This window comes from Arctopsyche grandis, chromosome 6, assembly GCF_051622035.1.
Source record: "Arctopsyche grandis isolate Sample6627 chromosome 6, ASM5162203v2, whole genome shotgun sequence".
Lineage (NCBI taxonomy): Eukaryota > Metazoa > Arthropoda > Insecta > Trichoptera > Hydropsychidae > Arctopsyche > Arctopsyche grandis.
The window spans coordinates 17,411,720-17,426,985 of record NC_135360.1 but is presented as its reverse complement, the minus strand read 5'-3'; the positions used below and the strand labels follow the sequence as shown (position 1 = coordinate 17,426,985).

The window sequence follows — 15,266 nt, the reverse complement described above, 5'->3', positions numbered from 1 at the left end:
TTATTAATTTTGTTCAAAGAACTATTAATTTTAAGTACATCTACCATACGTGTGCGACCTTATATGGGTGCCCCAATATTATTAATTATATAATAATAAATAAATATAGAATTTCCTTATTGACTTCAAAGATATGTATATCACAAGTAGTTTAGCTCGAACGTACCCCGGTGTCGATTTTATCAATACTTACTTGTAATTCTTTTCAACCATTAATTTGAATATGTGTATTCATCCTGCTTGAATCATTCATTTCTTTCAAAACATGAAAAATAAATTAAAAAACGAACTGGAAATTGTGAGTGTCGATTTAGTCATGGAGGTTCAAACGTTCACCACTTATTTACACACATTTAGCTGATAGTTCCATAAAAACAATGTCTACTGGCTGAATGGTATTGGTAATAAAGCATAAAATAAATGAAAAAAATATAAACACAAAAAAAACTTAATAAACGAATAAGAATTAATTGTTAATTATTATAATATTGATTATTATACTGGTACAAGTGATGATGTTGTTATTCACGATGAGATAATGTTATGTGTTCACTTCGAATCGATGTTGAATAAAATATTGTTGAATACTTATCGTATTTATTTTCAATAATTATCCCAGTTCATTTGTTTTTTTGTTTTTATTTGAAATTAAAACACGGCAGAAGTGCATAGTTCTAATTAATTAATTATTATTTTAATTACATACAGTCAATTTTTCAATAAATCCATATCTTAATTCTAAACATCAAAAATATTGGTTTAATAAACTTTACAATGTGGTTCACAATCAGTGTGTGTTACTCGGTAACCTATGCGTAATCCTCACGGGGCGTTTATACCGGCGAAACTCGACGAGAACACTGAACTGGTCTGATATATATATATATATATATATATATTTTCAACGTATCTTACATATTGTGCTCAGTGTTCTCGTTCGTGGTCTCACCTGTGCGAATGCTCCGTCCAAACAATCACCGTTTTTCGACACAGTGGTCGCGTTGGCGTTGTCTTCGCCGAGGTTCACCCAGACGGATCCGCATATCGAAGATGCTGTATGAAAGTCATCGGAAATCGCAAATCCGTACAAGTGAACGCCGGCTCGGACGCCTACTAATACTACATACACTACTACAGACGATATCGAAACAACAAAAATACACTAAATTTAACCCATACGTCTCGATGAACTTTGTTCTTTGATAATACATACAATGTAATTGCAAATTAAAAAGTGCATCGTATAATATTTGTGGGGTAAAAGAATTTCATTATTATTAACATTTTACAACTAGAATTGATTGTTTTGATATATGTATGTATGGTGTAGTTTTTTCTTGTCACATTTCTTCAACTTCAATATATGATAAACCACATGAAAAGTTTTGTCAGTTCGGTGTTTCGTTCATTTCTTATTTTGTAACCTGTTATGAACGGGTTTAATATATCAGTAAAAATAGTCTTAACACATGTTTAGTACAGAAAGAATATTAAAAAAATGAGTAAAATAAACAAAGAAAAACAAAATAAACAGAGTATATTTACAGATGGCCTAAAAAAGAAAATAACATGGAATGCAGACACAGCAAGAAAACGATCAATAATATACAATCGATTATTAAAAAAAATAACACAAATGTAACTCATTATATTCTAAATAAATTCAAATTCATTATAAGTGTAAAAAAAAGAAAACATTGTAACGTTTACCATTTTTTTTACACTGAAAGTTCAATAAACAATATAATGCATAATATACATATAGTAGCGTTTACAATAAAATCATAATTGAATGAATAAATGAGCATGAGCTGATATATTAAGTTTACAATAGGAACAAACAAAATACTAAGTATATTACATTTATATTATTAGAAATATAAATAAATTTCAAATGAAAAAATATTGTAATATAAACACATTGTGACTCGCAATAAATAATTTTCACACGAGACTGATACATACATTCAAGTGAGTGAAAATCAATAAATAAGTGAAAAATAGTCGCTGACAATAATTTAATAGTATAATACAATAATTACAAAATAAATCTAATATTCAATGTTCTTAGAACATATTTACTCAAAACAGCAGATCAAATCACAGTATATCTTTATAATCACCATTCACCTCAACGTCGTCGTTTCAAATATATAATAATACATACACGTAAAGCTAAAACAACGCCTCACTCTTTTTTTTTATTTCCTCTACACACATAATATGTAGATATATTTATATAATCTTTTTTTCCTATACACATTAAGTGCCTTGTTCACGTGAAGTGGACTGCAGAAAACTGGTAGGTAATTTATCAGATATTATAAAAGTACATACATACATGTAGTGTAATGTGTGCAGCATTATGTAAATGTAAAAAAATGCAATGTTTTAACTAAACCGAGAACTAAATATTACAGCAGCGGCACACCGTTTGGTTTTGATATAAGGAATCTTATATTTTTTTGGCGGCGTCGAAACAATGAGAGGTTATGTCATTAATCAAAGCTAATAAAACATGCATGCAACTGCTTAATAATCATATGCAACTAATTGTAATCAATGAACATGTATAAAATATAATATATGTATGCTGAATTCAACTGAGTAATGAATACAATGCAAAAGTAATTTTAGAAAAGTTCTCCTTTCCTACTATATACTAATAATGAAGTTTACAAAACATTCATATGACAAAAATATTATTTCTCATCTAAAAAATATAATCGCAGATTTCACTTTTAGTCATAAATGATATTTCAATTCAATTCGCTTACATATTCTAAAACATGAATTGTATTTTTTTTTTTTTAAATAATGAAAAGTTGTTTGGCAAAGTTTTCTCTTAACGCTATATATCTATCAACACAATGTATACATATATATGTATTATAGAAAGGCTTATCAATAAAATTCATATTTGAGATCTCTATATAACTATTTAGTAAATTAATACATTAATTTAATTTCTGGAAGAGATGAGTCAATTCAAACATCAAGCATAATTTTTTTTCTATCGTTAAGTATTCCCATAGTGACACTTCAAATTTAGAATACAATCTTATTTAGAGTTTACCTTAACATTTAATCTAATGTTTTAAAAGGAGATAGTAACATGCAGAAATAATGAAGCTAAAAATCACAGTTAACGAAGTGCCAAACTTCTAAAACAACACATTTGATACGTCTAAACGAATTTATCTACTTCCAGAAAAAAAGCAATCCTCATTTTTTCTTCTTCACTTTATCCATTCCCGCGGTCGGATCTTTCTTAACTACCTTCTGTTCTGACGTCGATGCGGCGACCGCCGGTTTAGCGACACTCGAGGATCTGGAAGAATTTTCTAATGCGATTTTATTGCTTACATCGATACCCTTCGATACAACACCTTCAGATGCCTTTACAGAAGTATTGTCCTTTCTGTCAACAGTAGTAACATTTGTACTCGCTTCACTTTTCACATGACTCTTCGCATCTGCAGACGGCGCGACCACTGTTGAAGACTTTGGTGCCTCTTCTTTACTCTGCATATTTGAAAATTTAAGCGCATTGATCTGATTCCTAACAGATATTCCTTCGAACTTTAAAGGAAATATACTACTGCTTTTTGTCGGTGTATCTTCATTCAAAGAACTGCTGACAGCCGACGATTCACTTTTTGTAGGTTGTACGCCAATATTATACTTTTCATTCTTCTGATTCGTTACTGCTTTGACAACTTTAGCATCACTGTCTAATGAGCTGATTTTATTTTCAGATTTTGTCACTTCCGATACAACGCTTTTATAATCTTTAACTTGGGACGATGAGTTAACTTCAGCCTTCTGAGAATTATTCGAAGTCATTACGGTTTTTGTGACGACATTATCTTTAACATCAGATACTTTTTTTGTATCATTTCCAAAGTGTGCACTTACTGAAGATGGCGTTTCACTTTTTAGAGGATTGCTCTTATTGTTAGATTCTGCAATTTTAATGCTGGAATTAATATTTGATTTAACATTATCTGAAACGTTAGATGTAGTGGGTGTATTAGCTTTCGCAGTGGACGTATCAGTTTTGACTTTGAACAACTTCTGACTTTCCGACGGTGATTTTTGAACTTTACGTTCAGATTCTTGAATGGATTTTAAATTCAAACTTTCAAGTTTGGAGGCTATTTGACCGACGAGTGACGGCGACCTGGTAATAGTGGTAATTTCATCAGACCTCTTCTTCGATGGAGTTGCCGCTGCAATCTTAGATTCTTCTATTTTACCTTTGAATGAACAAGGCTCAGGATTAACTTGATCAGACTTGAGGTCTTTTACAGGCTCCTTTGGAAAATTTGAATATCTGATAGTATTAGTCTGAAATGTATCAATAGGTAATGTCGATGCTATATTAAATTTCATATAAGTGGAAATTTTATCAATCGATGAATGAATCAATGTACTTGACGCTTGAGTTTTATTCGATGAAGCGTTATATGAACATTGGCCCTCTCTTGTTTTATTGGTTTTTGATTGTTCGAGTGATTTATTTTCATCAATGACAGCCAATACATTTTGATTGACAAATAATACTTGTTTGTCCGACTCTGATATTTTTTGGTTCACTTTGACTTCATCTATACCTTCGTGAATGGGAACTGCTCCCGAATTTGTAGGACTATCTTTTTCTTCGGCAATCCTCGGCAACAGTTCTACAGGAGCTGTCAAACTCAGAGACAACCTCGACGGATTGCCATCTATTACAGAAAACTGCAATACATCTGGATTCGACATGTTGCCATTTTGATTATTTTGGTCGTGACATAAATCTAAGCCTGAGTGATTTTGATTGTCTTGCGACATACTTAGTTTTTGCGATTGCTTTTGTTGCGGTATCACTACGGCGAAACTGGAATTAGAAGACGGACCAAGATTGTGTTGAACAGAGCCACTGAAGGGATGTTTATTCGAGTCGGGGGGATCCGGTGTTTTGTCCACGATCTGCATAGGTGTAGAGGCTGCGGAAGCGAGAGGACGCCATAGAGCCGACCCACCTTTATTACGGGAGTGATTGGAATTCGAAGATGCAGCCTGGGCGCAACAAAGTGGAGAGATGAGCGCGCATTTACTTTCAGCGGAGCGTGGATGCAACCTATTTAAAAAAAAAATACATTAGATTTTATATTGTATATACAAAAAATAAATACGTGTAAGGGAATCAAATTTAGTGTACCGATCGGGACTAAGGGCTCGTCGTAAAAGTGGGGAGGCGGGTTCTCTCGGCCAGGCACGGGGAGCTCCCTGTGTCCGTACGTGATGATCGCGTCCCCGTGTTACAACAGTCGCCGAAGTATTGTTTCCAGAAGTATTTACATTACTCGTTATTGTTCCTGGTGCTGATGCATGATGACAAAGTGCAAGTGGTGATGGTGATCTGCATATAAACATAGCATAAATGTACCCAAGTCTCTCTTCAACTCAACATTTCACGCTTAATTTAATCTATTCTGAGCAGTTTATAGAATTTAATTTAATAACAATTTTCCGATTACAGCAGGATGCATGAGTATGCTGAATCGGCTGACCACACAAATGCAAGGATGTGCGATAGAAATAATACCATTCTAATATATACAATGTTTGACTTTGACATATACATATTCTTAAGAGGCTTTTACAAAAGGTTATGGCTCCAATTAGACCCTCTTAAAGGTCAGTTTGTATTATCCAGCTCAGCACAACACTGCACGGAAAATACTATTTGTGTTCATACTATTCAGCACCGCTCATTTTCGGCACGTTAATACTTGTTTTGGACAAGTGCAAGGAAAAATCGGCTTACATATACATCACAGAGCGCGACGATATGGCGCAATACTACTTGCGTCGTATCGTCGAGTCAATATTGTTACAATCTGACGTTTCCGAAAATATTCATACGCACACGGCGACAATTTCGTTAGGATACGGGTGCACTCGCCACTATGACGTCACGTCATGCGTGAATATTTCCACAGTGGACGAAGAAAACTGGCTTTGCTTGACATGTACTGCTGTATAACATGAATTGATCGTGTTGGTTGCTATTGTTTCGGTACGTCGCATACACATTACGGAACATATGAATGTAACTAAAGAATATTTTTTGTACTGCTGTTTACGTGCAGTTGCCGGCTTGAGCTGTGCTGGTATAAACGAACTTCAAGTTATTGCCATGGCAATGAATTTCAACAAAAATTAAATAGTATGCCAAAACTAATAAAAAAAAGATTATTATATATGCATTTTATTATAAGATAAATTTAACCTCAACATTAGCCCTATACTCTTTTGTCCTGAATAGATTAAAATAAGAGTGATGGTTATGTATGTACAGTCATTATTGAATATGTGCAACAACGATTAAATATATTATACAATGTATGTATGCAGGGTAGTGTTTTTACAAATATGTAGTATTATTGTCTAACTATCTGTTTGATTTCATATATTATACAATTAGAAAGCATGATATATGCGTAAATGTAGTCACACAAAGGTATCAAGACGCATTGATTACAATTATTTGTATAAAACACCACCTCAATCAATCAAACGTCAAATGTTTTAAAGGATAAGTTTGTCAGCTGGCAGCAATGAGAAATGATATAGAAGTATTTACGAATTATTTAAAGTATGAGGAAGAGCCAGATGTGACAAAAATTATATATTTGAGTTATTATGGAGGACATGAGACACACAACATCGAACAACAGTTAGAATGCATGTACAATTGTTTATGTAAAAAAAAAATCAGCACCATCGATAGTATCGTCCTTAACAAACGATTCCCACAATGTTGAGATTGAGAAATATAAATTTATTTCCCGAAAAATTAGATATTGGGTATGTATGAATATTCAAATGTATGATTTTAATATAAAAAAGCTTCGATCAAAGCGTCAAAACATCAAATATTAATCAAAACACTGCATTAAATTCGTTTTAATGAAGCCGTTCATCACTGAGCGAGAAAAATACGAATGAATATATGTATATATCAGTTATGCATGCTTCAGTTACCTGGTGCATAAACGTATTTATAACTTGGTCGTAGACATGGAAACAATAACGCAGTCAAAACTGACCGACCTATATTGATAAATATAAGAATAAAATATATGTATAGGCATATAAAAAAGTCAAATATTTACACAGTAAAGAATAAAGCACAAGATGAGCGGATGATTTTTAAAACTTAAAAAGAAAACAAATCAATTTTATGCACTATTTGGTAATGATAAGCTTTTTAAATCACCCTTCCTAGTGATTGTAGATTTCGTTGAGATAAACATTTGTATTATATTAAAATAATAATAGTATTAATTGTTACATTTCATATTAGAGACCTTCGCCCAAATCATTATTATATTAACGATCCAAATATAAATATTTAATTTTTTGATAAGTGGAATCATCGCACGTATATAGGTAGTAGTATTGTACATAAATACAAAATTTTAACCAGTGTATATTTTACATTTAATTAAAAACATAGAGTGCTTTCAAAAATTGCAGATATGCATGTTGACGTTCACACAATTGTTGAAAATTAAAATAAAGAAAAGAAAAATTAGCACGAGTAAGTAAAAAATGTAAATTATACATTAAAAATAAAGCAAATTTCAGCGTTATTAGATAGTAACAATTAGTGCATTAGCAAAAGCGTACCTTGTGGGACTAGAGGCTACCGGTCCAGGACTAGGCGTTCTTGCTAGCGGTGATAGCGGTATATGACCAGCAGACTTTCGACGGGCCCCCGTAGACTTGCCACTAGCTCCACCAGCCCCACCCAGTTTATGTTTAAGTCCGTGAAGAGTAGATGGCCTGGTTAAAGAGTGTGAGAATGAGAGAAAACCAAATTACCAAAATGCATTGATGTTAGTCATGAGGAAAACATTTCAAGATGCATTTGTTAATCATTTTTAATTACACACATACAACACCATTATTATGAATATGATTTAAAATATGCCTAGTAATATTATATAAATTAGTCCAAACAAAAAGCGATCGTTTTAATTTGTTAAACATTAAATGCGACCTCATTAGTAAAATTTTAACATTTTTTTGTTATTTAAAGTCACCATTAACTTACGTATATGTGTAATACTAAAATCAGTGTCAATTTTCGTGCAATTGTTAATGAAATAATTTCTTATAATAATATTATAAAAATAATTTTGCAATATATGTATGTACATAAATCGTGTACGTCAGTAGAACTCATTGTATACTTTGACTGTATCAAACAATTCAGAATATTTTCCATATAAAACATAAATATTCTGTTCAAAGTAAACAATATGATCCACGCGTAGTCACTAGTGTTATTAAATAATACAGCCAAGATGAGGAAGGGTGACTGTTGCGTGCATTATGCGATACGCATGAAAATAAGATATGTATTTCATCCTATAAATTAACCCCTAAAACCCGAACGACCTAAAGACGATGCATCGAAACATTGATAAACTTGTATCACAGATTTCTCATTCGGGACTGAGGGGTCAAATTTGCATAAAAATGAATGCAAACTTTAAAAATGTACGAACAGAAAAGAAAAAATCATCAATCACGAAAAGCTGTCAAAAATAAATTAAGCGAATAAATTATCGAATTCTGCATACTGCCTCTAAAATACACGTTAAGAGAAAAGTTAAAAAATCAATTAACTACACATCTATCACATAAAATTACCTTTGATAGTGATGCGCCACCTTACTAGGCGCTGACTCTCCGGGCAATAGGACTCTTTCCGTCGCTGGACTCGCCGGACTGGCAGGACATGCGGCGATTCCTCCGGCCGACGTATCTATACCGGGCGTCATATTGATACTCGGACCGATGAGAAGTGACGGCGGAGCCGAACTCAATCCAGAACTTAACAATAACGAGGACGGAGGCCCTATGGGCAGTCGCTGGGGTGGACTCCCAAAGCGTGGAGCACTCGGAGCCGAATTTCCAACCGGCGATGCCAATCCGGAAGAAACCATCTGCACACACAATGTAAATTTAATACTCTAATAACATATATATGTATATAAAGAAATACAAAAATAAAATATAAACCTGTTGAATTTCAGCTGATGCGCGTTTATTAGAAATCCTTCGGAAGAGTGATGCACGTCGTCGCCGTTCAGGTTCAGTTCTTCGTTCACCAGTTCCACCGCCACGTCTATTTCCACCGGGAAGTCCTCCACCAGGACGTCCTACGGCTCTACCTTGCCAAGCGCCTCGTTTACGTCCTCCAGACTAAAATAGAAGTATTAATTTAGTACAAAAATTAAATTGAATATATAAAACAAATCAAATAAATTTCTTACTACCTGAATTGTAGTTTGATCCAGTGGAAGAGCTCGCACAGAGGCTTGACGAGGACTTTCCAATAATAGTCGTAAGACTTGTGTATGCAGAAGTCCAGCTACCCAAGATCCGTTCAACCATACGAGTAAATCGCCGGCTCGTAAGCCCGCTTGCCATGCAGAGCCACCTTCACTTACAGCCTGTAAAGACATTACATTGAAATAACTAAATATAATTAAAATTTAAAAAAAAAAACAATATGACGTTACTCACAGAAACTAAATGATGCATTGTATAATAGTCACTTTCACCAAAATACACACGTATTGTATGAATAGTAAAACCAAACCCTTTTGGTCCTCTTCTTATAACCATAGGTGGTTTAGACATTTGCAGTAATCTGTTAAAAAAAAATCATAAGTGATTGAACTGGATTTGATGATTCAAAGTGAAGAACTGGAAGCATCACTCACCCATGATTTTGCAACGGAGCGAAGCCTTCCCGACATGGTGACGAATCTCGACTCGAATTTGTGCTCGAAGTGTTACCGGCCGGCGGGGATGGTGCTCCTCCAACAGAACAGAAAGAATCGTCTAAAATTAAACATGGTTAATTCTTGAAACTATGAAATTATAAAGTTGAACAAAAGAACTAAAAAAAACTAATATAATTTTTACCTGATTGAATTATTAATGAGAGACCTGAGGCAGAAGCGCTCTTTTTAACATGTTTGTGTATCGGACTGGGCACAGCGGCAATCATCGAACTTATGGCTGCAGCCGGTTGTACACTCTGCATATGCGACACCATCATCGGCGCGATTGAAGTTACAGTAACGGCAGATGCCGAAGACGTCGTTTGAGAAGATGAAGAGTTGTTCGATGATGTAGAAATAGCCGTGTGGTACGTGTTCGGTGAACTAGACACCACATTCGATGACGATAGCTTTAATTTAGAAGCACTGGAGGTCGGTAATGTGATTCCAGTATCACTAGATGAGTTATTTGTATCGATACTGTAAAAAAAAAAATACATTTATTCACATATTTATATAAATTAACAATAATATAAATACAATTATTATTATTATATATAAACCTAGGCATATCTTCTTCCATCGATATTGAAAATGATGGAGTTGGCATTACAGGATGAGAAGTTGGTCCACCGATTAAAGGTGAAAATGTATTATTTTCTCTATTTGCTCTGAATGATCCTAAATGCTTCGGTGTACTTCCAGGAATACTCAAACTTGATGAGCCTATAAAATATAACCACATATGTTGTAAACAAAATCAAATATATATATATATATATATATATGTATATGCTAAAGTAGAAAATGAATATAAATTTGCTTTACCGGATAGTATGGGTGTGTAACCACCGGCAGTAGCGAAATTATTTGTTCTGCGCTTACGAGCCAAATGTGGAGAAACATCATCCGAATCAGTTTGAGATGACTCAGGAGTAGAATGTGGTGGTGCACGTCCACTAATGTGAAACTAATAAAAATACATATTTATAATAGGATTCATTTTAAATGGAAGTACTTTCCATATGAATATTATACTAACTGGACATTTATTATTGGTCATCGGTGGAGGAGTTCCTGGTGTGGATGGAGCGGCAATCGAACCGACCAGAGGCTCACCTTGACTATCCGGAGTTCCTGGACAGCTTTCCAAACTACCACCCATAATCTGAAATAATACAAAATTATCAATATAAATTAATATGAACATTATTCTTCAACAAAGTATGCAAAAATATGAAATGAACTAAACCTTTCCATCGCCGAAGCTTAAATCTGTCGTAGAATTAGATTGGAATTTTCTGTACTGTGGCGACATAGAACTGAACGTTCCAAATAATACGGGACTATCATCACCAGTATCGCAATCAGTGTCGGCTTCGCTATGATTATACCTATCACAACGGCCTAAAATTAAAAATGAATCACAGTAAATTACCAGTAATATGCTATCATTATAAAACCTATAAGAAACACAGACTCACTATCAAAATAGCTAGTATCTTCATCATTGTCCAACTGAGGTACGAATTCAGCCTTTTGCCTTAGCAACGATGTCCAATCCACTCCACAAAAATGAATATGTTCCTGAAAATATACACATACTTTTAACATACAAAATTTGTTTTCAATTATTATAATGATAAATTTTAAATAAAAATAAGTATACCTTAACTTGATGTGTTCCACCAGTGCCTAATCTATCCCGAGGAGAACGAGATAAAAGAGCTGTTATGAGATCTTTTGCTTCAGAAGCTATTGGAAAATCATCTTCATCTGGCCATTCAATATCATCTACAAATATAAATTATTTTTAAATTAAAACAAAACATTAAAAAAAAGCATTATTTTGTTCGAATCGAATCGAAACTTACCATTTACAGTGTGAGCAAATAGTTCTTCAGGAGTTTCACCAAAGAAAGGTACACATCCAATGAGGAACTCGTACAATATAACACCCATAGACCACCAATCAACTGGCTTACCATAACCCTACAAAATAAAAATAAATTAATATGAATATTAAATACAAATTACAACCAGGTTATAATGAAACAATGAAAATCTTACTTGTCGTAATATTACTTCGGGAGCAATATACTCAGGTGTTCCGCAAACTTGCTTATCGGAAAATTGTTGTGTCTCCCGATCTACATATTCTTCATAGAGATTAGTAGCCACTAGAAATAAAATTATAATTATTATTTATCACACGACACGTTTTATATAAATAAATCTAAATATGAAACAACACATACATGACATTAAACCCATTTTGCTTAATCCAAAATCAGTCAATTTTATATGTCCCAGTGCCGTAATTAAAAGACTGTAAGTTATAACAAAATTTAGAATATGCAATATACATAAATTAAATCAAATCGGAATAAAAATACTAACTTGTCTGGTTTTAAATCTCTATGCACAATACCGTATGAGTGAAGGTATTCTACGGCCAAAACGGCTTCTGCAAAATAAAATCTTGCCATATCGGCTGGTAATGGTCCCCCTATAGCCCTCAACAGCGCTGCACAATCACCTCCTTCCACAAGCTCCAACACCAAACATAGGTGTCTTCGAGTTTCAAATGAACAATACATGGATACCTGTCAAATCAAATTGTTAAACTGTTACATACATACTACATGTTACACTTCATGCGAAATATATTATCATAAAATTAACGCACCACGAAAGGATTATCAGCAAAACTGAGAATATCCCTCTCGGCGAAAACTTGTTCAACTTGATTTCTCAACATTAAATTATTTTTGTTGATCTTTTTCATGGCAAACCTGTAAAAAATACATCGACATTATTACATACATGTCAAATAAAATATCATTTTTATCACAAGAATATAAACCCTATATAATTTATTACCTCTGTCTTGTTTGCGTATGCTTGACTAGATAAACAGCACCATATGCCCCATTAGAAATCAATTTTATAACTTGATAATCATTTTCCGTCGGCGACGTTCCACCATTTCTTCCTTTATTCCTAAGTGTAATAAAAAAAAACATGTTTACAAAAATAATAAGAATACTCTTAATATACAAAACTGTTCAAACTGTACTATTTCGTTTGATCAAAAAGTAGATATACGTACTTGGGTGATGTATGAGAATGCGTTGTAGCTGATGTTGGAGGCGGAAAAGGTGGTGGAGGAGGTGGTTCCTCTTGTAGAGGATCACGACTGAGTCCTAATTTATGAATTATATACTGAGGAAGATCTGCCGAAACACCCTAAAACGATATAACAATTAGTATCCAAAATTTAACAATGTACATTCATCACAATATATAAGTTGAAAAGAACCTGAGTCTCTCTGGCTCTGCCTTCAGCAGCTTCCAACAATCTATAAAATTGCTGTGGATCAAATTCCAAACACTCCAACAACCTAGCCGGTCGACTTACGGCTAACAAAAGTCGAGTGACCAGAGCTGAAACACGACCGACAGCGCCGGAATCATCAGATTTGTCCCTCGTCTATAAATTAACAACACCTTAGCAATTTATCAAATATCATATTAGTAAAAATTTATAAACATTCATTTTTACTTCTTGCAAAAGCCGGTCTAAATTTTCAGTCATGTCATAGAAATACCGACTCGTTATTTGTTTTGTTTCCGATTTATGAAGACAATCCCTCGCCATTTCGAGAACCTAAAAATTGCATCAATGAATAATTTCCGAAAAGTTATCAACAATTAAGAATAAAACAGTGCAAAATATACCTGATGATGGACGAAGCGTACTATGGGGGGCGCACTACGTGGCGGAGGCTCTTCGGTAAGTTGACGCAGACGTGCCTCCATATGTTTTTGAGCTTTTGGGAAACGGCTTGTGAACAGAGCTGACATAGCGGCGACTTGATCATCTCCAGATACTGGTGAACGTGCCGGAGAGCTAAAAAATATTTTTTCAATTCACTCACTGCACTTAAGTATTTCTATGTATGTGTATTTACATACACTGTACTCATTACCTAAGACTTCTGCTCCTCGGCCGTCTAAACGGACTCTGTGGAGAATCAGTACCGGCTCCACCACTACCTGAGCCACCAGAATCCGAAAGCGACTGCCATTGATTTATACCCGAGCCTTGTGAACCACTAAAATAAACATTCAAACTGGGTTTAAATAAATAATTCAAAAAGGAATATATATAAAAAAAAAAACATTATGAAAACAAATCTAACCTCATATTTGCAGCTTGTGCTGAGCAGTGGGCGCATTTTATAGATGTTACGGGAGCCGGACTACAACGGCGGCCACCAATCTTCCCCTCTTCTGTTATTCCTGACCCAATTCCTGCACCACCCAACTGGTGTAATCTCTCTTGAGATGAACATTGAGACTGCAAAAATAAATTTTGTTTTTTATAAGGCAATTACTTTTGATTAAATAAATTGTTATAAGGTGTTGTCAAATAAATTGTTAACTTTTAAATGAATAGCTGTTTTGTATAAGGTCATTGAATTGGACGCATATTATAAGATATGTATTGAACAAGCTCGGTAACTCAAGCTATTTATATAAATTTCAAATGAATAAATAATAAATTACCGATAAACTAGAACTTCCTGGGGTAGTTCCATAACCAGAAGATGGTAAAGATGCCACAGACCATCGACGTCCATCACATCTGTAAAATTAATAAGCTGTAATTAAAACACATTTACACTTTGATAAATATAAAAAAAATGTAATGAAAACATACAATAAATCCTTAGCTCGACGTGTAGCAACAGCAGCAGTGATTACGGGTGGATGATGAAGGGGATGCAATGGATGCAACGGTCCGGAAGATGCAGGGGGAGCGCGTGGTGATTCTAATGGACTGCTACATCGTAACGGAGACGTGCCACCTACCTATAAAATACACACATACCATTTGTAATTAATAAAATCATTAATGAATTTCCAAGACTACCGCACAAAATCTTACCACTAATGATAATCTGTGATGCGTAGCGTGAGAATGTAAACGAGACGGTCTCCTTATGATGCAAGTTTCTTTCTGCAATTTAATATTAATGATTATTAACAACGCATTAAATTAAACATAAGCGAATAAAGTCAGATGAGAGCTCACCATGTGATTGGAAAGTGACGGTGCCGACTTTCCGAGGGCCGAAGATCGCATGCGAACCAAGTTAGACTGTTTCGACGATACATCTGCAACAAATTAATAGAGGAAAGCGTTAGATATTATGTGTAAATGCAAAATAATGGTATACAGAATGAAATAGGATACGTGAAAGTAACTCAAGAAGTCTAGATTCACACCCAGACATGGCGCCAACGTTGAAAGCATATTTGACCGCACGTCCTAATATGATAGTTCAACAAAGTGTGAATAAAATAGACGCATTCTATTACAATTCAAGTTGCAAAATCAATTCC

General features: G+C 34.2%; 1 protein-coding gene across 2 annotated transcripts in view; it reads right to left on the bottom strand.

Annotated features, from left to right (window-relative positions):
• Positions 1-1,526: 1,526 nt before the first annotated feature.
• Positions 1,527-15,266, bottom strand: part of dop (microtubule-associated serine/threonine (MAST) protein kinase dop) — a 48,762-nt gene continuing 35,022 nt past the window's right edge. Inside the window, exons 2-32 of one of the 2 annotated variants that reach the window (XM_077433816.1) lie at positions 14,956-15,038; positions 14,809-14,880; positions 14,581-14,732; positions 14,427-14,505; positions 14,060-14,217; positions 13,847-13,972; positions 13,596-13,767; positions 13,420-13,524; positions 13,177-13,347; positions 12,967-13,103; positions 12,738-12,857; positions 12,544-12,649; positions 12,255-12,460; positions 12,113-12,183; positions 11,925-12,034; positions 11,729-11,846; positions 11,524-11,648; positions 11,339-11,441; positions 11,107-11,261; positions 10,897-11,022; positions 10,683-10,824; positions 10,418-10,580; positions 9,997-10,334; positions 9,792-9,912; positions 9,592-9,718; positions 9,342-9,518; positions 9,085-9,267; positions 8,713-9,008; positions 7,684-7,839; positions 5,207-5,407; positions 1,527-5,125 (exon numbers count right to left, since the gene is read on the bottom strand). In XM_077433816.1, coding sequence (XP_077289942.1) covers positions 3,226-5,125; positions 5,207-5,407; positions 7,684-7,839; positions 8,713-9,008; positions 9,085-9,267; positions 9,342-9,518; positions 9,592-9,718; positions 9,792-9,912; positions 9,997-10,334; positions 10,418-10,580; positions 10,683-10,824; positions 10,897-11,022; positions 11,107-11,261; positions 11,339-11,441; positions 11,524-11,648; positions 11,729-11,846; positions 11,925-12,034; positions 12,113-12,183; positions 12,255-12,460; positions 12,544-12,649; positions 12,738-12,857; positions 12,967-13,103; positions 13,177-13,347; positions 13,420-13,524; positions 13,596-13,767; positions 13,847-13,972; positions 14,060-14,217; positions 14,427-14,505; positions 14,581-14,732; positions 14,809-14,880; positions 14,956-15,038 — 6,299 coding nt within the window. In that variant the 3' untranslated portion in view covers positions 1,527-3,225. The remainder of the gene's footprint in view (positions 5,126-5,206; positions 5,408-7,683; positions 7,840-8,712; positions 9,009-9,084; positions 9,268-9,341; positions 9,519-9,591; positions 9,719-9,791; positions 9,913-9,996; positions 10,335-10,417; positions 10,581-10,682; positions 10,825-10,896; positions 11,023-11,106; positions 11,262-11,338; positions 11,442-11,523; positions 11,649-11,728; positions 11,847-11,924; positions 12,035-12,112; positions 12,184-12,254; positions 12,461-12,543; positions 12,650-12,737; positions 12,858-12,966; positions 13,104-13,176; positions 13,348-13,419; positions 13,525-13,595; positions 13,768-13,846; positions 13,973-14,059; positions 14,218-14,426; positions 14,506-14,580; positions 14,733-14,808; positions 14,881-14,955; positions 15,039-15,266) is intronic. The other variant, XM_077433817.1, reaches the window with a different exon arrangement.